The following is a 25,353-nucleotide window of genomic DNA, read 5'->3' as shown; positions in this document are numbered from 1 at the left end:
GCCTCTTTAAGTCTATGTTTATTTATATATAAAGATAGCAATAGGGTTAGGGTTATTTATAATCCAACGGTTTAAAATATTTTCCTTTTTCATGTCCCTAAGCAATCCAACGGTTTATGATACAACTCTATTTGTCCTCGGCTGTAATTTCAACCTTCTGCTGACCAGTGTTTATCTTTTTGTCGGTTAGTGCAAGTGGCTTAGTAGGCTCGCTTTTTTATGTTTTATGTTTTAGCACCACGTGGGAGGAATGAGTACTGAAATAATGAATTTAACAAAAATTTAATTTTAAAAAAATACTTTTATGATATTTAATATTTATTTAGTATTTTAAAATTTATATATATATATATATAGCCTAAGTAAGCAAATATTTAATTCATTATCAACTCTAAACAAGACGCATGACATAATATTATTATTGGGTCAAATTTGAAAATATTAATAAGTGGTAATTATATTTTAACTTTTAGAGTATACGAAAATATTTGTGTTAGTAATTGCCTAAAACACTCCGGCTCCTATTATCCCGAAACTTGTTTAGAAATATTGTAAGAGTTTTTCACTAGATATTTGATCAAATAGGACCGTTTAGTTTCTATAGAGCGTATCACTAAAATAGTCTTTAAGGGATATATGCTAAAGCGGAGTGGAAAAGGTTTTGCATGATATGGGAACCGAAACGGTGTGCTACATATCCCAGTAAATTTTGTCCCAAAAACATCTCAGTCTATGTGGTATTGACACATCACCATGTGACATGGAAAGTAGATATTTTGTTATTTTTTTGAGACAAAAATACCTTTTTTTTTGTATAATTTCTTTTCCTACATAAGCTGACATCATTGATTTTTTTGTTTTTTTTTTTCTTGAACAAAAATTTTAAACCATTTATATCTAAAAATACATGTTAGATTTCGGAAAAAATTATATATTTGGAATCATCATGTAATCCTCTTTAAAACAATATTCATTGTCGATAAGTTTTATCGGACCATTCTCAATTACACTGTTTTTAAAATAATGTAATAACAATCCGGAAGCTTAAAAACAATGTAATAATAATCTGGAAACTTAAAAACAATGTAATAAAAATCTGAAATAATAAAAAAAAGAAAAGGAATCACAATATTTTTCAAAAAATTATGGAAATTGTTAAAACATAGAAATTATGCCTTAAAAAGGTAAAATTTATACTAAATTCACATTACAAAGGAGCATAAATCTTTGTTTCTTTATTCTTATTGAAATTATATTGTTTTGAAAAATAATGTAATTACACGTATGACATGAGAAATCTCATTGTTTGTTTTAAAAACATTGAAATTTGATAACGTAACAGATATATTATTGACAAAGAACTAGAATTGACCCAATTTTATTACACAATACATTGTGTCATGTGTTCTTTTGCCATTACATTGTTTTTGAAAAACAATGTAATAGCTATCCGGAATATCGAAAAACAATATAACAGCAATCTGTACCATTAAAAAATAATGTATAATAATCTACAATACTAAAAAAAAATATCATAACGGATGTTTGAGCTTAGGCCTTAAAATTGAAATGTTTCCTGAAGAATTTAAATGAAATAAAGCAAGTTGGTTATGAAAAAATTGATCATGACCAACTTTCAAGGCAGATTAATTTAAGTTGGAGAAACTACGAAATATGGATTAGAAAGAGAAGAGAGATCCACGTGCTTTAATGGTAAAAGTTGAAGATAAAGCTTACAAAACACGAAAGATGCCTAAATCCATTCTCTTTTAGTCACCTATTGGTTCATATTAAGTCATGTTCACTGAGGACCTGATGATGTTGCTGCCATCAATGCGGACTTAATTCATGTTCATCTGATATAGCCATGGCCTATGAAGACGACCACCACCACCACTTTGTCACATAAAAGATAAGACGCTCTTCGAGATAGGAGAGAGGGGCTGAAATGAAGGGCGAGAGACGTTGCTAGCTGCCCCAGATTTATCAGTAAAAAAAAAGTGAGAAGAAAATATATTTTTTAAATAATCCAACTCAGCAATCCTAGTCAACTGCCACATAGACTGAGAAACTGTTGGGATCTAATAATGCTGGGATATTTAGACTTTTCGGAACCGAAAACTATTAGCCTTACAAGAGATTACTGCTAAAGAAGTCATATTAAATTCATAATGTATTAGATACTTAAAAAAAGAAGATTAAAAGTCCACTAATCAATCCGAAAACACTTCAATGTATGAATGACCTCCGATTTAACACATTCACACTCTTAGACTTGAAGGTCAGGGTTTTGCAACTTTTGCTACATGTGCAGTCACTCCTCTGTTTATTATTTTTTATGCTTAAAAGAATCATATCATAGAGATAATAATAAAAAGATTGTTTATTATGTTTACATCTTTTCTTAGTGAATCATTTATGCATCTTCCAAAACACCATAAATAAGCCCTAACTGAAATTGATTAGGTGAGGAAATTAGAGGGGAGAGAGAGAAAATTAGAGGGTAGAGAGAGAGAGAGTGAGGAAACATATTGCAATTGAATTTTCTTTGATTGATTTTGCTTCTTCTGCGATTGATTTTGCTTTGAAGATCTCTTTGCAACAGAATCACAATATAGATCTAATATGTATAATCACAATCACGACTATCATTAGAAGCTAAGAGGCATTATTTACCTTGAGAAATAATATGGGTCGACTTTCAGGCGGAGGCCCCAATATCATCCACAGCTTGACCGACAGAGTAACGACGGTAGTACTTCTGAATCATGGAACGGTTAGAGTTTGTTTGAGAGAGTACAAAGAACAAATAATTAAATTTTGTTTTTTAATTTGTTTTAACGCCATGTCAATGTAATTTTGTTTTTTTTTCTTTCTCAAATGGATGTCATGTCACATATTCAGGTCCACATCAACATTTTTTAACGACAATAAGACGGAAGGGCTAACGAGGATCATTGTTTAAAGTTGATGGACTGATTTAGGACGAAAAAAAGTATAGGGGCTCAATTGACCATTTTTAATAAGTTTGAGAGCTTCTGTAATACTTATCCCTTTTAGTAACACTCCTACGTGACACAAAGAGAATGGTGTTACTTTCTTTTTTTAAATGGCCAATCCACATAAGGTGTTTGGTAGACAATTTTAACAGTAACATATATTGTAGCATATATTATATATAATAAATGATAGCAGATATGCTGATTGAAATGCTAATAGATATTTGATTGTACTTTTACTGATAGTATATATTGTCTTAAAATTGTTGTGTAAATTACATGTAGGGGTATTATGCATTTAGTAAGTGTATTGAATATAACAAATTTATTTATTATAACAAGGGATAAGTATTGTAAAAGCCCTCAAAGTTATCAAAAATGGTCAATTGAGCCCTTAAGCTTTTTTTCGTGTCAATTGAGCCCCCGACTTCAACAGGCGGGTCAAAGAAGCCCTTTGGTTACTATTCCGTTATAACGGTGCACATGTGGCAATTAACTTGCTAACGTGTAATTTTTTTAATTTTAATCAATTTCCACGTGGACAACCTCCAATAAAAATTTAACACGTGTCAAATTAAATTTTTGCCCATTTAGTATATTTAATATTTGTCATAATTGTCTTACCTTTTATTTTAGGGTCATCGAAGCCCTTAAAGTAGTCAGGCCGGTTCAATTAAGGCCCTGAATTTGGAAAAAATGGATCGAACGACCCCTTAATCACACGACATCATAAACGTATCTTACTGTTGCAAGCCAAAAAACAACATCCAAGCTAATAGATGTCCATATTTAACAACAAAACAATATATATCCAAAATAAACATTAAATTCATACATATGAAGTCACACTCTGTCCCAAATAAAAATGCAAAGTCTGGGCAAATAGCAGCTCATAACAACCATCAAGTTCACAACACCGTGATACATATATTCTTGCATCATAGCTCTGAAACCCAGCTATATAAATCACAATATCACCCATTAAGCTCCTCCACATATCACTGTAAACAAACACATTTCTTTAATTTTCTATTATAATTAAAGTAACAAATAGAAAAAGGAGCCTGAATGCCTTGTAGTCATACCAGCGACCAGACAAGCAGCAAACACGCAGATCCTTTGCTTGGAGAAAATAAATGCGATCAATATCCGAAAATTTTGAAACAATCTTAACATAGAATAATCAATTTTGAGATAGCAGAGAAGGGGAAAGAACGAACTTGCAGAGGAGAGAGAGAGCAGAGAGCATCAGAATCTTCATCAAATAAGCTTTCTCCTCTCTCTTCATCCAATAATCTGAAAACCCAAATCGAAATCAGAAAGAAAGGGACATAACAAATTAAAACCTACGCCAAAACCCAAAAACGAACACAATACTCATACCTGAGCAAGGATTGAAACTCGGTCTGCAACTGAATCAAGATTTCGAGCTACAAGAACCCTATACTATGTGCTGTGCCTGAGAGTTGCGCAGCGATGAAGGTCTGAATCATCAACCCAATAGGAATTGGGGTTTTGCTATTTCAACCCTAATACGATTTCGTTTTTGTAATAATATAATTTTACTTTATTTTTTTATTAAATTCCATGTCAATAACTCCACAAATTAGAATTATTTAAAAAATTCAATGACATGTCAGAAATTAGTGTCCACATCAGCGATTTCTAATAGTTATTGGATGGAAGGACAAATGTGACCCACCTGTTGAAGTTGAGGGGTTCAATTGACAAAAAAAAAGCTTAAGGGCCTAATTGACCCTTTTTGGTAACAATAAAAAAAATTGACTTGCAGATCCGATCGGAAGTTAACAACCAAAAGATTCGATTCACAACCGGATGACAATCCACAACTGGGTTAGCATCAAAGTGTTCGGATTGGGGATGCTAAACTGTCGTTGTCGGACGTCGCCCACAACTGAATAAGAAGAGAGGTGAAGAGAAGAGGAGGAGAGAGGAAGTGGGTCGGATCCAATTTCGCGGGTTCTGACCCAGAGGAGACTAGGCGGGCTGGGTTCTTCCCCACCCACTTGTAGATCCAAGTGCGGAAGATGCTTCCCTTGTATGCCGGTTCACGTTCCAATTCAACCCGGATTCAGTATGCCATTACAGTACTACACTGAAGCTTGGCAATGCAAGTGTGGCAACGAACTGTTCATGCCTTAAAAAACAGAGTAGAAGAAGAAAATTAAAATCGAGAGTTTCAATCAATCATGATTGATGAAAGAAGTTAGATGGGTATTAATGTCAAACCATATAAAAAGCAGGGTTATAAATGGAAATAGGAAACAAATATCCCCAAATGGTCTCAAAATGGTCTCAAAATTAGGGATGTCAATTTTATCCGTACCCGGTGGATATCCGTTTATCCGCACCATTGGGTACGGATAAATGAGTAAAATTAGTGGATATGGATATGAAGATCTTTATCCAAGAGGGTGCGGGCGCGGGTATGGGGGAGCACTCCCATTTACCCACTACCCGTTTACCCGACACAGGAACACTTTTAGTCCTACCTAATTAATTGGTGGTATTGAGGTATTCTCATGCATTGATCTTATTCAAAACCGGAAACCCTATTGGCCGGGTAAGTGGGTGCGGGTACGGGTATTTGGCGGTTATTATCAGCCCGTTAACCGTTAAATACCCATTCGTAAATGAAATTAGCGGGTACGGATGTTTGGCGGTTATTACTTGTGCCCGACGGGTGCGGATATGAAGGGTATTTTGCAAAATATTTGCGGGTAAATGGCGGGTACGGATTTGGACAAAATTTTTACGGGTACTATATGGATATCAAATATCCGTCCGTTACCCTATCCGCTGCCATCCCTACTCAAAATGGACCATTTCATTTTGGGCAATATATTGTTTTTGTCTCAAAAAGTTGCTGTTTGGTTGCTTGGAATCATATATGGTGCAACTATAATCAACCCGTTTGGTTAATCATTTTGGACCACAATATATGGTTAAAGTAGCATATATTGTTCAGCTTCACCAAACAATAATTTTCGTACTTGAATTCCGATACACTTTTATGACCATATTATGACACTTTTGAAATTGTCCAAAGTTCAACAATTTTGAAACAATTTTGCTATCATTTTTCTGTTATGCCATTGATTTTCAGCTCACACATTTGTAGAGACTGTAATTGAACTCTGTATATGGAGTCCATATTAATTTCTCATTGCCTTATGGAAAGCGAGAGTGACGATAACGTAAATGTTAGTTTTAGGTTTCATATAAAAGACCCAATAAAGAAATATCTAACTTATATTTCTATTTGATTCAATTAATTTAAATTTTTCTTATTATTATAAATTATTTTCTATTTACTTTAATTTATTACAATTTAAATACATAATACCCTACACGTAATTTATAGTTATTTTAACATTATATATGTTACCAATAAAATAACACTAAATACCTATCAACATTTCAAAAACATATTATCATTTTCTACCAATATATATTATCTATAATAATATATATTACTATCAAAATTATCTATGACCCATTAATATATGATGCACCACATAGCGAACCCTAGTGTCGCCCAACAAAAAATTTAACCGAACCATTTTTTTCTGCTCCCAGTCAGACAGCCAGTAGAAAACTCCGGCGCTAGAATTTGACTTTCCCTGCGAATCCGAAGATCGCTCGCTCGCAAAGGTACATCTCTCCCCTCTTGTCTCTGTGTGTCTAAGGTTCTGCTTTGATCCTATTAGGCTACGATTTTTGCGAAGATTTTGGTTGGTATCGTCACCCAAACCAGGTCGTGCTTAAAATTGTTGATTTTTTTATGTGATTATAGTTAGGTTTTTTCTTCGTTCGTATGCGGGTACAATTCTTCCTAAAGATTTTGGTTGATTTCGTCATTCATATTATTATGTCGAGTTTAAAGTTGATGAATATTTTATATTTGATTTCAGTTTTTTTTGGTATGTCTCATCTCTTTTTTCTTTTTCCTTTTCTTTTCCTTTCCTGATAATCGTCTTATCTTTTGTAGCAGTATATTTATTTTGATTAAAAGAAGAGGTATCTTTCGCAGCAACTTGGATATTACTTGTGGGTATTCTTATGTTTTCTTTGTTTGATTGGTTCCATGGATAATTTCACTAGCGTTTGTGCCCAAAATCAACTGACCTCAATGACCGGTTACTCATCTGTTTTGTCCTTATCATGTTATACCTTGAGGTTGAGGTATTTTTAGTCTACAATGTCATGGACTTTGTGCCAGATGTTTTAGTAATTTCGAAATATGTTTTGTTGTTTGGCTCGATATTTCAATGCTCTTTACTTGATTGTAGAAAAGTATAATTGAGAACTTTTTTTTTAATTGTTCAGTGGGATTGGAATACGAACCCCTCGCCCTGCTTGACCGCTTCTTACTCCTCGTCTCCTTGACTAGAATTTTCTACTTAATTGCAGCCCTTAATACACCTTCCCTATATACTGTTTTGCATTTTGATTTCTCTTAAACTGTTCTGCCAATAACAACCGTCGTGAATAATTTTTGTGCGAAGGGGTCAGAGGGAGGGGATTGGAGGGGAGTATATTTAATTTGTTACCTTTATGTTTCTCTGAGTTTCGAATTTTTCTATTTTGCTTCTAGGAGGCAATCTGTATCCCGGCAATGGGGGGAAGTGGGAAACGATATCATAACCGGAGGGATTATGATGGTGACAACAAGAATCAGAAGAGACGGTTTAATGATAGAGATGAAAGAGGCAATGATGAATTGGTTGTTTATAGAATCCTATGCCCAGATAATGTTATAGGAAGTGTAATTGGTAAAAGCGGAAAGGTGATCAATTCCATAAGACAAGAGACAAGGGCAAAAATTAAGGTGATGGATCCATTTCCGGGTGCCAAGAATAGGGTTATAACAATCTACTGCTATGTTAAGGAGAAGGAAGATGTCGAGGTTGATGATGAATTCAATGCGAAAGAGCCTTTATGCTCTGCTCAGGATGCGCTTCTCAGGGTTCATGCTGCCATTTCTAATGCAGTTTATACTGCTGAGGAAGCTGACAAGGAGGAATGCCAGATTCTTGTGCCGTCAAGTCAGTCTGCAAATATCATTGGAAAGGCAGGGGCAACAATAAAAAAGTTGAGAAGCAAGACCAGAACTAGCATTAAGGTGATAGCCAAGGACACTAATGACCCAACTCATGCATGTGCAATGGACTTTGACAACTTCCTTCATGTAAGTATCTGTTGTCTCACTATATTACTTTTGCAGTTATGTTCTTCTAGTGGTAGAACTGAAACTTAGGAAGTTATTAGTGAATGAATTTTGTGGTTCAATTTAACCATTGGGTCTTGCCTAGGGTTGAAAGCTTTGTTGAATGAGGCTCCACTGGCATGCTATAATGTGTTAATACTATTTGTACTTTCGTTCTGGCATCCTGGAATCCATATTTCTGGCCAGTTTAAGGGGTTTTTTTGTTAGGGTTTTCTTTTCTTTTGTAAGGGTGGGGTAAATGATATCAGAATAACATTTAGGTTTGAAGTATCTCATCCAAAGTGTTTTGTCTCTTAAGGGGATTGAATGGACAATGTATATTACGTATGTTAAGTAGTAATATGGCCTGAATTGCTAATTCCAGGTTCTTTCTTGATTGTTATTTTTTATAAAAAAATATGTATAACTGTTATTTGATGAAATTTTACAACTGTTTTATAGTTACACTTGTTTGCTGGACTTGAATTATCTGGGCCTTATTTTGTCTTTGATCGTCTTCCATAAGTTCGTTGTATTTAATTTCCTGTTTTGTTGAGAAAAAGTTATTGGCAATTTTTGTGGATTCTAAGAGTAAATTTTCCTCCCTGTAAATAGATGAGTGGTGATTCAGAGGCTGTGAAGAAGGCATTATTTGCAGTTTCTACAATCATGTATAAGTTCTCACCTAGGGAAGAGATTTCTCTGGAGACCACCATACCAGACACCCCTCCCAGCATTATTATTCCCTCAGATGTCTCTATTTATCCTTCAGCTGGGTTGTATCCTAATGCAGATTCTCTGCTTTCTTCTAGATCACTTTCTTCGATTTTAGGTGCTGCACATGTTCCTGATCTTCACGGTTTTGGGGACACGGGTAATTCCTGGCCTGTTTATTCTTCTGCCATGCCTGTAACTCCTGGTTTTGGTGGTCCCTCACGATCTGAGGAGTTAATTATAAAAGTTTTGTGCCCCTTTGACAAGATTGGGCGTGTCATTGGCAAGGGAGGGGGTACCATTAAAAGTATAAGGCAAGATAGTGCTGCTCATGTCGAGGTCGATGATACTAAACATGATCGAGATGAGTGCGTCATTACCATCACCGCAACAGAGGTATTTTCACCCCTTTCCTATTTTCCTTCTCCCCCTTAGTGGTAAACAAAAAGATCTGATTTTAGAGACCCACATAATTGTACAATATTCTTAGTGTTTACTAATTTTGAGTTTGACTCTATTCAGCTTAAGTTTTCTGTTCTTTTTCTATTTTCTCTTTTTAAAGTAACATGCCATTGCATATTTTACACAGCATGGGGCTTATACATTCATGCCCTCATGAGAAGGTTTATATTTCCAATGGTGATTGTAAGGAGAGAGTTTAGAAAGACATTTCCCCCTAGATGTCAATAGTTTATTGTGATATTGTGATAGCTAGTTAGCTACAATGACGGACAAGTGGTTCAGTACTTTACTAGTTACTACCATACAGGTTTTCCGGCTTGCGTGTTGAATGTGTTTTTATTTTGGTCTTCTGTAATTATATTTGGACTATTTATGTTTTTGGTGAACAATATTTCCCTGGAGTCACCATTTTGCAATCTGCTTGGTAAGATTTAAAGCTGTCAAATCTATTCAAATGTATTAGAAAACTGGTTATTTTCCCTTCCATTCTCGGTTGTGAAAGTGGTTAGAAAACATGTTCATATTATTTTACCTAAAGTAGCTGTAGTATGAAACGTTCATTGTTCCTATCTATGGAGGCATTTAAATTTCTTCACTGCACTAGTTGACAGATCATTTACTCTTGTTCTGCTGATACGCTCGAGCTTGGTTTTCTTTGTATGCAACATTTATTGATCTTAAAATGTCTATTGTTTGGCAGTCGCCTGATGATTTGAAGTCTATGGCAGTTGAAGCTGTTTTGTTGCTTCAAGGGAAGATAAATGACGACGATGATTCTATTGTTAATATGCGGCTTCTTGTTCCATCTAAAGTTATCGGGTGTATTATTGGAAAAAGTGGTTCACATATAAATGAAATCCGCAAGAGAACTAAAGCTGATATCCGCATATCAAAAGGCAATAAGCCTAAGCGTGCTGACATCAATGATGAACTTATTGAGGTTTGCTTGATAAATATCGACCAACTTTTATATCTTCTCTTAGTTTGTTATTTTGATTGTTGTGGTTGACCATCTACCTTATTATATTAGGTGGTTGGGGAAGTGGTTAGTGTTAGGGATGCACTTATCCAGATAATTCTGAGGCTCAGAGATGGTGTGCTGAAGGATAAGGATGGGCATCATAACCCTTCTGTTGGTGGTGATTCTCTATCTTCTGGCAGTACTGGTATTTCAATGCCATCTATTTTCTCCTCTATTCCACCAGTTGCACCATTGGGCTATGATCAGAGGGCTGAACTTGGAAGTGGATTGGGACTACTTTCTTCAAGCAACTTCTATGGATATGGATCTTTGTCGTCGGTATGTTAATACTAGTAACCTCTAAATCAACTGCCATCAAAAGCTGTATCTGTATCCTTGCCATCGTCAGTAGTTTTTAAGTTTTGTTGAGATTTTCCGGTAGTTAGTCATTGATGTGGAGGGGAGTTATTATAATGCCTTGTCAAATAATTTGTTACTTTTCTAGCAACTTTGATTGTTTTATTCTTCAGTAATTATTTTGTGCATGTTTTGAGAACTTGTGTTTAATTGTCTTAGTCTGGGCATTGTGTGTATGTGTTTGTAAATGCTATAATTTTGTTTTTATGTTTCTGAAGTAGTAAAACGTTGTTATGTGGCAACTGGCAAGTGTGGTTTTTCTGCATGAGCTATATGGTTTGTTTGCTGTCTGTTGATCAGCAGGAATCATGTGTGCGTGATTCATGAGGCAGTATTAATCGACCAAAATTATAATGAACTCTTTAATTATAACTCATAAAATAATAATCTGATTATCATTTTCTTGATGGTCCGTGTGTTTTTCTTTCAGTTTATTCCTTAGGCGGTCAATTAACCATGTGTGTGTGTGTGGTTCAGTAGTTGTACTGTAATTATTCTGGCGGGCTCAAGCTGTGGAGCATGGTTTTACTGTTATTCTCTTTTACACTCTTGATAACTCACGATGCTGCTTTTCTAACTGTTGTTTGCCTCTGTATTTAATGCAAGACTTGAATATTGTCTATTGGATGCTAATTGTCTGCGACATGTGTGTCACTGTTGTTTTTTTCTCTATCAGGTTGGAGGAAATGGCTATGGTTCTGTGTCTTCATATTCATCAAAGCTGTATGGAGGGTTAGTAGATTGAATTCATTTATAACTTCTATGATATGTGATTTATTCATTATTTGCCTTCTATATCTCCAACCTGAACTTAATTTTTTTTTTGTATCATACTGCCATGTAGGCCGCCTACACCTTCAGCACTTGAGATGCTGGTCCCTGCTAATGCTGTGGGCAAAGTACTGGGCAAAGGAGGAGCAAATATAGCCAACATTAGAAAGGTGGTTCATCTTCACTCTTGTTATTTCATCGAATGAAATGTCTGGATTTGTTATCTTGAAGTCTTGATAGTTTTTAATCTTTTGCATTTGGCTAGAATGTCTATCATTTGATTGAATAGGTTTTTTACAGATTTTTCTCCTCTGAAATACCATTTCATGCTTGCCTGTTTCCATTCAGTTATCTGGAGCAATGATAGAGCTTTCTGAAACCAAATCTTCTCGGGGTGATCGAATTGCTCTTATATCTGGCACACCTGAGCAGAAGCGGACTGCTGAGAATATGATTCAGGCGCTTATAATGGCCACCTGAGGACTAAGGACAGTTCCTGATATCTGAAGGTGCATAGTTAGAATCTTGGAATTGTTCCCCTCGAAAGTTTCCTCTCCATGGTTTCTTTTTATTCTAGAGAGGACTTTGTTTTCTAGGCTTCTTCAAATGGACTCGTGTTTCCTTTCCCAACAATATACCCAGTGATCAGGCTGGAAGGTTCACTGCTGGTTTATAGTGGTGGGTTGTAGGTTTCCACCATTTCTTCAGTTCTTCTCCAATTGTGGTATCCTAGAGCTTTGTAGGGTCATTCTCTCTGCATCTTGTTATATCTGGGCTTATCGTTTACTTTGTGCGCTTTCATCTTGTTTCCAGCATTGTTATGCTCTATAAACTTGATTATCGCACAAGGAAATACTTTTTAGTTACCATAATGGTCAACTTCATGAGTTTTGTGTGATAATTTCTCTGCCCATGTGATCATGTTCTTGTCTCAGTCTCCTGTCTGAAGGATGTTTTCTATCAATGATGAAAGTAGGATGCTTGTTAATGATCTTTTCTTCCTCATTCCTCGTTTGCGTTAATATTGTAGCTTAAAACAATGCATTCACTTCAGGAGCTAAAAAAAGTACAAAAGCCCTGTGGAATGGACTTTCATCATCCTTTCTTTTGTACTCGGTTATTTTTTCCTGAGTTCAGAAAGGGGGCATTAATCCCTATATCTTAAAACACTACTTGATTTTCAGACTTTAAAGCCGTCAGTGATGCTTCTCTAGATCTCACGTCATGTATCTTATGAAATCAACACTCCATGGTGTATGTCAAAAATTGCCATGGTTTATTTTCATTAGTGCAGGACATGAAAGAACTTTTCCTTCTGAAGGTACCCCCCCCAGCCCCCACAAAAAACTTGTAAGTTGGCTCTTGCTTCAGGCTTTTTGATGGTTTCCTTGTTCTTCTTAGGCAGATGATGATGATATAGGCAGAAGTTCTCCTAGATGGGGATACTCTGTTTAACGATCGTATAAATTCGTCTTTCCCCATCAATCCTACTCTTCTGAAAGACTTACCGGCACTGCTCCTCATCACTCGATTTTCGATCATGAAAGGACTTGATTTAGTGACATTGCTTTTTATTTTCTGGTCCTTTTCTCTACAGTATTAACTGGATAATGTTGATGCGATGAAATTACTTTTTTCATCTCTTGTTATCAATCGTTTCTTAATGTTCTACGAAACTCATGCTTTTTAGTCTAGGTTCTTAGTTGATATGGTCATATGGTCCATTCAACAAACATCAATACAGTAGTTATCTTCCGAGACACTAACTCAGTTGCATAAAGTATCTCTATGCCGTTTTTAAATTTATCAATATCAGTAACTGTTGCCCTTCCAGTTTGGTTTTCTCAGCATTGTCAATATTCTCTTTGCTCTATTCATCAATGTTCACTTCTCTCAGTAAAATTCACACTTTTTGCTATATATCTTGTGGCACCACAAAATGGGTAAATTTGGAGGCAGTACAGTTCTTTTTGCTACTGTTTTGAGGTCATATAGTTTCTAATTTAAAATCCTCTTACTTACCCCTACCTCAAAAAAAGCATACCAGAAGCAAGTAATGTTCAGTACCAATGTACCATAATGCTTTCCTTGTTGAAAGTTCTGGTTGCCTATGTAGTCAAGGTAGTGAAAACGTAAGATCGGATCGGAATCGGAGAAGGGGTGTAAAATCGGAATCGCAAAATCGAATCGTAAAATCGTAAGATTTTACATACAATGTAAAAATAAGCATATTTTGCAATCCTAAGACATGTAACAAGAATAACATAATGCAATAATAATTAGATAATGCCATACATGTTCAAAGTTCTAACAATCAAACATACTAAAAATTAAACACATGCTACATAAATTCAATCTCATGTTCCAACAACAAACATACAAACTAATAAATTAACACAAATCATCAAGATCATCATCTTCACCACTCCCACCACCATCACTCCCATTATATTCATCTCCCTCTCCCTCCTCCATATTCACATTTTCTTCTATATCTTCATCCTCAATTGGGTTGCTATCAAGTTCAATTGTCATATCATGAATCCCATCATTTCCAACCGGTTCAACAATTTGAGCATTGACATCCTCATTAGGAGAAGGAACATCCACACCTCCCTCCGTGATCCATTCATTATCTGAACCAATATCTTCAAAGGTTGGCAACTCCATACTTCTAAATTTCTTATTCTTCAATTTGGAATTGTACATCACAAACACCAAGTCATTCATCTTCTTTTGGTGAAGACGATTCCTTTTCTTGGTATGAACCTAAAACCACACAATGAGTTAATTGAGAAGTATTGAAGTTCCTAACATTTAACAAACAAACTTAAAAAATAAACTCGAATCTTACCATCTCAAATGCACTCCAGTTACGCTCGCATCCAGAAGAGCTACAAGTTAAACTAAGCACTCGAATAGCAAATCTTTGAAGTTCGGGAACATCATCTCCATAAGTGTTCCACCAATCAGCAGGATGCTTTTTCTCTAATAAATCCCTAGCATCAATCCTAGAAAACATACATTGACCATGATGGAATATATCAAGCTGTGAGATTATTGTATTTCTTTCATTTCGTTCCTTCACCAACGTATCCAAGCTATCAAACAACCCATTTTTAACCTCCTTATCATTAGGATTGAAGCTTGGACGATAATGAATTCGGGGGTTTAGATAGTGGGCTGCAGCATGTAATGGCCTATGAAGTTGCTTAGTCCACCTCTCATCAATAATCTTCCAAATAGGCGTATAACTACAACCAAAAAATAAAATAATTAGTATTTGAAAAATTACAATGCATATGGTATGGAAAAATTACTAAATTTACTAACTTTCTTGCCACATTATTGAAATTAGCTTGAATTTTCTCCTTTGCACAATCCATCTCTTCATATAAGAAAGGCATAGCGGCTTGCTCATCCGAATCCACCAAGCGAAGCACTTTCATCAATGGTAATGCAGCCTTAAGACATATGCCAACATCTCTCCAAAATCTACTATCAAGTACAATGTTTTCAACCCCTTTCCCTTCTTCAGTGCGTACAAACTTGCTTTCCTTCCACTTTGAAGATGAAAACATAGTCATTAATGCACCCTTGTGTTCACTAAGGCATCCTAAAGTCAAATATGCCGTAGCAAACCTAGTAACAGCAGGTCTAATCAAATCTCTCCCCTCGGTAAACTGTTTCAACATGGAAATGAGCAATGTTCTGGAATATATGTATGTGGTTATCTTCCTACCTTGTTTGATAGTCACACGATGGACCTTCAATTTCTTCTCAAAATCCTCCAACATCAAGTCTATGCAATGTGCTGCACATGGTGTCCAAAATAAATGTTTCCTCTTCTCCATCAACAATGAACCTGCCGCCTTATAAGATGCATCATTATCAGTAATCACTTGCACAACATTTTCTTCCCCAACTTCCTCAACAACCCTATCCAACAACTCAAAAATTTTTTGTGCTGTTTTTGAAAAATCTGACGTGTCCAAGGACTCCAAAAAGACAGTCCCTCTAGGACTATTCACCAAGAAATTGCATATTGTTCTCCTCTTTTTATCTGTCCAGCCATCAGACATAATGCTACACCCTACTCTTCTCCATTCAGCCTTATGTATCTCAATGTAATCCCTCGTCTCCTTCACTTCCTCATTGAGCATAGTCTCCCTAACTTCATGGTAAGAGGGAGCTTTAAAACCAGGACCATGTCTAGCTACCTCTTCAAACATTTTTGTGAACTCTGGACTTCTGACTGTGTTGAAAGGAATACCACAAGTGTAAAGCCACCTCCCAATACTTCTACATGCACTTTTTCTCAAATCTTTCTTGAATAGCTCATTCATGGTCACTTGAGTAGAATTTTTTTTCCCTTTACCCTTATACATAGCTGATGTCATCCTAGTTTGAGACTCAGGTAGTGTTTCACTAACTGAGCTCCCAATTTCATGTTGACGCAACAAACTCTTCCTTTCCTTAGCTTCCATACCTTGAGACAAAATCTCCAACATTCTCTTCCTCACATCATCGGGTACACTTCGACAAGCTCCTACATTATCGTTTGTACAAGCAAGGTGATGCTTAAAACGATATATACCTCCGCTGCTAATTTTGGCACAAAATTTACATTGCACCTTCTTTGCATCATGACCAACCTCAATACCATATTCCCATCCTATATCATTTCTACTCCCTGAAGCATTTTTTCTCCTAATACTTGCAGTTGCATTTCCAGAACCAGAAGTTGACATTTTATTAATTGAAAATCAAAGAACTGCATACCAGAATGGTCGAGGTGTAGAATAGTCACAGAGTCAAGAGAAACTTCAGTATCAGATCACTATTGCATCATCTCCAGGACCACTTGTCGGCGTCTTCTCAGTTCTCAGTCGATGAAGTATTCTAGGTTAGAAATTTCACGAACTGTAATAAGGAGTTGGCTTGGCTGTATAAGAACTTGGGCTAAGGTTGAATTGGGCCAGAATAACATAAAAACTTGGGCTAAGGTTGAATTGGGCCATAATAACATAAGAACTTGGGCTAAGGTTGAATTGGGCCAGAATAATATAAGAACTCAGAATAATAAAAATTGGCCCAAAAAATAAGGCCCAGTCTAACACATAGGCTTATAAGGACAGTTCTCAAGATCGTTAAAATCGTGTATAAAATCGCGATTTTAACGATTTTAACGAGTTTAAGCGCGATCTGCGTCGATCTTGATGTGGCAACGAGTTTACCACTATTCTACTCGAAATCTTAGGTAAGATCGTAAGATCGAGCGATTTTACGAGCATAAGCGCGATTTTGACTACCTTGTATGTAGTTCTTGATTGTCGCATTAAACTTTCACAGTAATCCATGATCTTACTAGGCGAGCTCTGCTTAATATAGATTGATTACTTTTGCTGATGAAGGGAGCCTTACAGTAAGTATGGTATCTGGTTCTTTAGTCTATCTGGTCTATATGCTCTGCATAGAATACGATATGGGAATGCATATTCTTCCCCTTCCCTCTGATTCCCACCCTCGACTTGTCCATGCATCTGAATGCCAATGGAGAAGGGTCTGATGAGAATTGAAAATTCTTTTATTGGCGAACAGTTAGTTTCTATTATTGCACTGTTGCTATAGAGGTGGAACATTGTTAGAATATCGTACTTCATTGGTTGATATACATGTAATGAGCAAAGAACGTTTTGCTGCAATATATATATATCTGATGTCCGAGCTGATGATTATGCAGTTACCTGGCATGTATGTTTCCTGACTAGCTTTCGAACTTTGATGTATGTTTTTTTTCATCCTTCGATGCTTTTCATTGATTGTTGTTTGCTTATTTTCTTCAAATGCCAGCCTCTTCACATGCAGAGTATTTGTTAGGTAGCTCTTACCTTTTGTTTCGTTTCTTTTTCTTGTTTGATATTCAAATTTCAACGTCGAACTAGATTGGCATATGTTATCTGGATAGTGTCACGTGGTGTACTCAACAACAGATGAGCGCTCTTATAGCAGAAGTCACTATAGTTGCAATCACACACAATCGGATAGTGTCACGTGTACTCAATGGACGAGGATGCTTGTAGTAGAAGTTACTGTAGTGGCCGCACATCAGATGTTCAATTTGTTTAGTAAATTGTATGGATCCTAAACTGATAAATGGATCCAAAATTGATAAACAGATTGGATATTTGTGATTAGTACTAACTCCCATTTGCGGGCAATATATTTTTGTGACAACAAATATAATTCTTAATGGGCAGTAAAAGTTCAATTATGAAATGAGCCAACCGAAGAACTTAAATTAATTTTTTTTAATTTTGATGATTATGGAGGGCCAAATGTGGAATTTTCAATTGCGCGCCGTACGGCTGGACTGGGATTTGGATATGCTTTGGGTTGCGTGCCTCTTTGTACGCTGATTTCGTAACGACAGTCGTTGGAAATAACAGAAGATGGTGGGTGGAACTTTGTGAGAACCGGATTCAGGAGTGGGAAGATCCTTTTGTTATTAGAATTTCGTTGTATTGAATTTGATAGTTGAATCTTATTACTATTTTTGCTGATCTTCAATCGTGTAAATCAATCCATTTGTTCATGGCGAGCACGAGGAGGAGTTTGCAATGTTTGATGAAGAGAGTTTGCGGGGAAAGCAGGAGGAGTTTTGGTGCTCTTCCTGAAGGCAGTGTCCCTTGTTCTTCTCAACAACTCATCAACTTGGAGAACGAATACAGCGCCCACAAGTTAGCTCCCTCCCCCTGTTTCTCTCTCGAATAATTGTTGCCTATTCGAGAATTCTTTTCCGATATCGACATCTAATTCTTCTTCGTGTTTTGGTTTCTGATTTTCTTATCTTCTAATGCTTCGAGACATGGCTGCTCTTAGAGAGACGTCTTCAATTTCAATTTCAATTTCAGTTTCTGTTGCACGTCTATCCCTGGGTGGTGCGGTGTTGCATGGGTGGGGGTTGAGGGGAGGTTTTTGAGCTCCTGCACAGTAATTCAAAATGTGAGTTTTGTATGCTCTACTTGATTGTTATATTCGTAGGAGACTAGAGGAACGGAATTGATAATTTGTTGATGGATTTAGACATTCTCCCCGCGCATGCAAACATCTAATAATTTGTTACACAATCTGGCAATCTGCTATTATCACTTTAGGTTCTTCATTTTTGGCTTTTGCTAGACACTGACAAAGCATGATATGAAGGTCGTCATTGCTGGATGGTCTATGTGCTATCTGTTTTGATTCATCATGTAGTTGGTACTGACTTTAAGTTGCATCTCTAATCAATTGCAGTTACCACCCCGTTCCCATTGTGTTTTCTCAAGCCAAGGGATCATCCATATGGGATCCAGAGGGCAACAAATATCTGGATTTTCTCTCAGCTTATTCTGCAGTTAATCAGGTAATTTCCCTCGGTAGCAACAGTATCTACTACCCATGGGTGTTCAGAAAATAAAAAGTACCTTTGCCGCCACTACAAGTACTCCCTTTTCTTAAAATCAACGTGTTCCATTTTATGATGGACTATTTCTGAACTGGTGAGGCCCTTAAAGATATGTTGAATTCGAGATGGACATCACTTATTAACTTCAAATATTCCCACTGCAGGGTCACTGTCTTCCAAAGATCATGAAAGCACTGCAAGAGCAGGCAGAGAGGCTCACTCTCAGCTCCAGGGCTTTCTTCAACGATAGATTTCCAATATTTGCAGAGTGTGTAACAAGTATGTTTGGTTATGATATGGCTCTACCTATGAACACTGGTGCAGAGGGTGTGGAAACTGCTCTGAAGCTGGCAAGGAAATGGGGTTATGAGAAGAAAAAGATTCCCAAAGATGAGGTATAAATCTTTGAGAATGATGCTTGTGGAGAGAAATACATTCTGAGTTTGTTTGCATTCTTCAAATTACATTATATGGAGAAGGTCAGTTCTTTCAATTGATTTAAGGTTGTCAAGTGGGATTGTGGGATGCCGTCCTTGATTGTCCTTGTTTCATTGGGTCCACAATCCACATGGGCTTTATGAATTAATAATAAGCTTAGGGTTGATACGATGCATGTGGCCATGTGGGGGTCAAGTAATATAAATGAGAAATCAAACAACTGAAGCTTAGGGTAAAGAAGAAGTTCAAGAATTTTTTCTTGCTACTATTGAGTTTGTGCAAATGAGGATTAAGACAAACATGTGGCTAAGTGGTAGAGTTGCAACCTAGAGGTCACATGTTCTATTCCTGTAAACGGTCTCTTAACATATTATGTGGGGGTAAGGTCTTTATATTTCTTGAATAGTTGTATGTCCTCGACCCCGTCCACCGCGGGATCCTTGTGCATGGGTTTTGTTTGCCTTTTATCTTTTACTTCCCCTGAATATATCTAAGACATGGGATACGGTTATATTGTAGATAGTGGAAAAATTGAGGAATATAGCATTGCTTATTTTAGTTCATTGCTTCATGCTTGTTGGTGACTAGCCTTAACTAGAATCATATTCTTGCTTTAGTTTTTGCTCTCGGTCTTCTATACAGTTTATTTCTGGTCCAGGAGTACAACGGAGTATGATAATTTTTTTTTTCTCTTTCATCTTTTCAGCATTCATATTTATGTTTTAGGGACTAGCTAAGTTGATTTTTTTGGACATTTACACTACTTAACTAAGCGATGTGTGGGCCATTATTGTCTCTTGTTGTGGATGTTTCCATGGCCGTACATTGGCTGTCATCTCGATGAGCTGTGACAATGAGGCTACTCGTGGTTTGGGCCCATTGTTGCCTGGCCATCTTAAAGTTGATTTTGGTGACAAAGCCTCTCTTGAGAAAATTTTCAAAGGTTTGCATATACCGATATTTGTTTTTATCATACTTCTAAAATCTTATGATGCTTCTTTATTTTGTGTTCCAACATTACTTGAGGCCTTTTTGCTTGGAGTTGCATAAATTTTTCTTCATATTCACATGTAAAAGTTGGCAACATTAATATTTTTTTAACTAAATGTAGTTATTGTTTGCCATGGAGCACAGAGAATTGAGATCGAATAGCTGGATTCCTTTTTGAACCCATTCAAGGGGAGGCTGGGGTATGTTTGTTTTGGAGTTGAATGTGAAGTTCATATATGAATTCTCTCCTTTTCATCAATAACAATGCTTTTTCTGTGCTTCTCTGTGGATAGGTTATAATTCCTCCAGATGGTTATTTAAAAGCTGTCAGAGATCTTTGCACTAAGTATAATATCTTAATGATTGCCGATGAAATACAAACTGGCTTAGCAAGGACAGGGAAAATGCTAGCTTGTGATTGGGAAGAAGTTCGCCCAGATGTAGTGGTAAGACATTCTCTTCTTTTTCGGTTCTAATGAGTGTACCCACCCAATAGTTTTGTGAACATTTCACTCATTTTATCTCTTTCTTCAACTCATGCTGGTGCAATAACATGGCCTGTTAACTCAGCTCACTAAAATTTTCCTTGTTTTTCCCCTAAACTTTTCGACCTTGGCCATCAATATGTAAGTCAGCAGAGGATTTTCCCTCTTATGACTTATCAAACTCGGTACGTGCATATTTTAAAATGGCATTTTTATAGCTTTTGTAAATTAAGAGGTCAAGCCAGAAGGTAACTCTCAATGTTTGACACTGAATCCCCGTGTCTCAAGATAAAATAAATTAAAAATATTTCCTCCATTATATCCTTCCATTGTGTCAGTCTTTTTCCATATCATTTCTTCTTCTTGACCCTCAGTATTTTTCTGCCATTTATATTTACCAACAACCAGACAAGAACCTGATATAAAGTTGAAAATGTAGGAGGTTTGGTGTTTTCCAAAGGCCAACTCAAAAGTACTGAATGATTATTCTATTTAATTTTCTCTGATTTTTTCTTTGATGGTTCAATTCCTGAAAGGCTGAAACAATATCGCCACATAATATGCGGAGTTCAAGTTTGCATACATTTTCTCTGTCCCCGACCCCGCCCACTATGGGACCCTTGTGCATGGTGTTATTTACATTTTTTTATGATTAATGTTCATTATTGTTTTATTTCTTTAAAAGCATTCCTAATTTCTTTTCTTTTTTTCATTAGTTTACTGTAAAATTATTCTGTGATCACAATCCTAGATTGTTCCAGACAAAGAAAAAGCATTAATACATTGTCCATTTTCTTGAGCTAATCGTTTAAAATATATGTAAAGGTTGGCAACTTGGCCCAAAGACATACTTTATTCTCTTCCTCGTATGCAAAATCTGGTTTCTGGTGAGGAATTTTTTTAATATGATGAAGAGTTAGCTCAAGTCTGAATGTCTGGGCTGCCTGAAGAAATTTTAGACACAGCATGAAGGACATGTATTATTCCAAGTGGGTTTTACCCGTAATTGTTTTGGTGAAAAAATCATTGGTTTTATTTCACCTGAAACATGTCAGTTTTTGGCGGGGAGTTCATCTTTGTTTACCCATGCCTATTCTCATTGGTTATAATTAACCATTCTATAGACCTCTCTTTCATACAATCCCATTTGTTAAACAACTACTCTAGTATTGGCTCATTCAGATACTCGGAAAAGCATTGGGTGGAGGAGTTATACCTGTAAGTGCCGTTCTTGCAGACAAAGATGTCATGCTTTGCATTCGACCTGGAGAGCATGGAAGGTTCGCAATTATGGTTGCTTTTCTTTCAATCTTTAATTTTCTTCTTGCTAGATAAGGATATGACACATCAAATCAAGCCTCAGCGATCAATTACCAATATTTCTCCATTTTTTTCAGGAAGATCTTATCATGGTTCTGACAGTTGAAAGATATTTGATTTGGTACCTCTTTCCATAAACAATAAGTCAATAACTTGATTTTATCATTAAAAACTTCTTATGACGGAAATTGGATGATTGGAAACTTTTTGGATTTTGGTTGTGCTTTGTGAATGAACTTATTTTGGGATGTTGCGCCATAATAGCTGATGTTAAATAGTGGACTCATAATAAATGAATAGCCGAGATGTTTGTCAAGGCAGGTTGTGTTTTATATGTTTTAAATGGGCCGAGAGAGCAGTAGAGATTTAGCAAAATATATATTTTGATAGAAGCTCTACTTGGAAGAAGCTGCTTTTCTTTTTCTTTTTTTTTCTGAATTTTACATGTAATGCATTTCAGTTACATTTCAATATCCCCTTCTCCAAAGTCTTGTCTGTAGTTTTTCTGTAGTTCTATGATACTCTTTCTGATACCTCTGTGGAATTGCAGCATGGATTTCTCTTCCATGAGCTCATTGTGATTTTGTTTTTAAATTGTTATATTCTCAGCACCTTTGGGGGGAATCCTTTGGCTAGTGCTGTGGCCATTGCCTCGCTAGATGTGATCAGAAATGAGGGGCTTGCTGAGAGGTATCAAATCTATTTTTCGCTGTGTTGTTTACATAGATATTAATTAATTGGGAGATGAGTAGGTCTCATGTTCAATGTTTGGGATATCATATATATTAGTTATTGGAAGATTAATAGCTACTAAAATGGAGAGAAATTCCTAACCCTAAACCAAACCCTGAACCCAAGGACTTGAAATATTGCTCTCATAAGATGCTGCATCAAGAAATCTTTGTGTCCAACTGTAAGCCCTCTGCATCAACTCATCTGTTAAAGTGCATTTAGTGAGCATTGTAGTTTGGCAGATAGCTACTGATCATGCTGTGCATGATACCTGTTGTGTTCATTAATTATTATATTTGAACTTATTTCTATTCCATGGATTTTTATGCCAAATTCAGTTATGGCGCGCCACTACAGGAAGTCTGGAACAAACAATTCATATAAAAACAAATATACTAATATATAAGTAGCGTCACTTTGCCATTTTTCCATGGTCCTATCTTATACATATTTCTTGTCCAAAATATAGCTGTTTTTATTCCGTTACTTGATGTTCTTTTGCTTACAGATCGGCCAAATTAGGACAGGAGCTTCGGCATCAACTAGTTGAGATTCAGCAGCAATTTCCAAACTACATTAAGGAAGTTCGTGGAAGAGGGTTGTTCAATGCTGTGGAGTTCAACAGCAAGAGCTTGTTCCCTGTTTCAGCATATGACATCTGTTTAAAATTGAAGGAGAGAGGGATTCTTGCAAAACCAACCCGTGATACTATTGTTCGGTAGACTCCTCCACTGTCCATGAGGTAAATATGCTCTAGACCAATGTTACTGAATGTTTAGTTTTGTACAAGCACCATATCGTCGATGATGCCTTCCTTACAGAATGTTTCCATGTGAACATTCATGAGTATTATGTTGATTCTCATGCTAAATAAGGTGTGGCTGATTTAATTTTTGATGGATATATGGAAAATAGTTGTTTGTTTTATTCTTGCTAGATTATGAATTGCAAATAGGATTTAACTAGCAATGCTCTTTAGTTTAGAGGTAATTGATGAGGGAATCACTTATCTACCATGGTAGCGTGATCTGGAGACAAAATCTCTTAAGTTCCTTTGAGTACATTACAATGGTTCTGCAACTCTGGTCTAAATGGTTTGACATTGTTGATCTTAGCAAACCGGTGGCTATAGATATTGAAAAAACCAAACGTGTTGCTATAGAACATACAGCGGGAGAAGGTAAACTTGGATATTATAGATCATAGTGGTTTCGAATATTCTGTCTTCTAGTCAAATGCTAAATCTGATGCTCGTAAATTGTACGTGATCACTTATCTTATGATCGTTTGAATTGATGTGTTACCTTCAGCACGGACGAGCTCCAAGAAGCATCAAAGACACTTCATGATGTTCTGGATATTGATCTGCCAAAACTGCATAAGGTCAAGCCTGAGAAAGTCTCCAAAGCTGATTCTTCTGTTTGTGACCGTTGTGGGAGGAACTTGTATTGCTCTTCAGATACCGATCTATAACTACGCATTTTCGTAGCTCAATGCAATAATATCGGTAATATTCCTCTTATTGCATTGCATATATACATGGAAAGTATTTCTCCTCTCAAAACAGGCTTGTCCTTCAAAAAATCTATAATCATTCAACACCACCTCCAGAAAGTAAACCCCAAGACCTTCTAAGCAGTTTAGCTTGGAAAACAATTTCATCTAACCTCTAACTGTGGAAAATTTTGGATTGTAGCTGGATTTTATAATGGAATGCCACCAATTCTGGGAAGCTTTAGCTGTTCTACGATTACTCTAATATCAAGCATTCTCTCTTTGAATTCAGCGTCTTTAATTACTGTATGTAGTTGCGTAGATTTGCTGCTTACATGTCTCTATCTTGTTTCCAGATGTCTCGCAAGTTTTGATTAGCGACCCACAATTTGGGACTATTCGGTGATGAAGCTTGTATTCTCAAGAAAGGCTCGAGACTGGAGGATAATATGCTAGTTTTTGTTTTGGGTCTTTTTGGTGTGAGAGGAAGCATTCTAGGGGTGACAAAATATTGGTTCTCTCTAGGTTCGAGGCTGGAAAATATCATAAATTTGTAAAATATTTACATGTATGGATCCTAATTCGAATTAGATTTTGGAATTATTTGATTGATCAAACCAGATGTAAACCAATTACAATTAATTGAAATAATCAATAGAACCTTATAATAAAATAAAATAAAATACAAAATAATTATTGACATTCAAGTGGAGAACTGGAGATTAAGGAAAATTACAGTAAGTCAATAACGGTAGAACAATTGCAAATCCCAAACCAATTTGGGCCGTGCATGTCATCTCTATTTTGTAAGTTATATGTTTAAAATTCGACTTTGGACTGAAATGTGACAAAATTTTTGTGATTGAATTCTGCCCTGATTTAAAATGGGACAA

General features: G+C 36.2%; 2 protein-coding genes, 1 long non-coding RNA gene and 1 pseudogene across 4 annotated transcripts; 2 read left to right on the top strand and 2 right to left on the bottom strand.

Moving 5' to 3' along the window:
* Positions 1–3,732: 3,732 nt before the first annotated feature.
* Positions 3,733–5,142, bottom strand: LOC120003602. The gene is made up of 4 exons (XR_005469361.1): positions 4,383–5,142; positions 4,220–4,295; positions 4,085–4,116; positions 3,733–4,000 (listed from the first exon to the last, which is right to left on the bottom strand). It is a non-coding gene; the product is annotated as an uncharacterized LOC120003602 (long non-coding RNA).
* A 1,396-nt stretch (positions 5,143–6,538) lies between these two features.
* On the top strand, positions 6,539–13,512 carry LOC120003529 (KH domain-containing protein At4g18375-like). 2 transcript variants are annotated; one of them, XM_038852799.1, is made up of 8 exons: positions 6,539–6,674; positions 7,618–8,211; positions 8,845–9,339; positions 10,106–10,345; positions 10,436–10,705; positions 11,460–11,515; positions 11,628–11,724; positions 11,903–13,512. In XM_038852799.1, the coding sequence occupies exons 2-8, from the start codon at positions 7,639–7,641 to the stop codon at positions 12,032–12,034; spliced, it is 1,863 nt and encodes a 620-aa protein (XP_038708727.1). In that variant the 5' UTR covers positions 6,539–6,674; positions 7,618–7,638; the 3' UTR covers positions 12,035–13,512. The 2 variants fall into 2 exon arrangements, with proteins under 2 accessions (XP_038708727.1, XP_038709460.1); XM_038853532.1 differs by lacking the exon at positions 6,539–6,674 and adding an exon at positions 6,719–6,777.
* Positions 13,513–13,803: 291 nt separating this feature from the next.
* LOC120002696 lies at positions 13,804–16,865 on the bottom strand. Its single transcript, XM_038851847.1, has 3 exons — positions 14,888–16,865; positions 14,409–14,808; positions 13,804–14,323 (listed from the first exon to the last, which is right to left on the bottom strand). The coding sequence occupies exons 1-3, from the start codon at positions 16,303–16,305 to the stop codon at positions 13,946–13,948; spliced, it is 2,196 nt and encodes a 731-aa protein (XP_038707775.1). The 5' UTR covers positions 16,306–16,865; the 3' UTR covers positions 13,804–13,945.
* Positions 16,866–16,876: 11 nt separating this feature from the next.
* LOC120004860 lies at positions 16,877–25,167 on the top strand (annotated as a pseudogene).
* Positions 25,168–25,353: the final 186 nt, after the last annotated feature.

Source organism: Tripterygium wilfordii, chromosome 1 (assembly GCF_013401445.1).
Source record: "Tripterygium wilfordii isolate XIE 37 chromosome 1, ASM1340144v1, whole genome shotgun sequence".
Taxonomy (NCBI): Eukaryota; Viridiplantae; Streptophyta; class Magnoliopsida; order Celastrales; family Celastraceae; genus Tripterygium; species Tripterygium wilfordii.
This window is presented reverse-complemented; position numbering and strand designations above follow the sequence as displayed.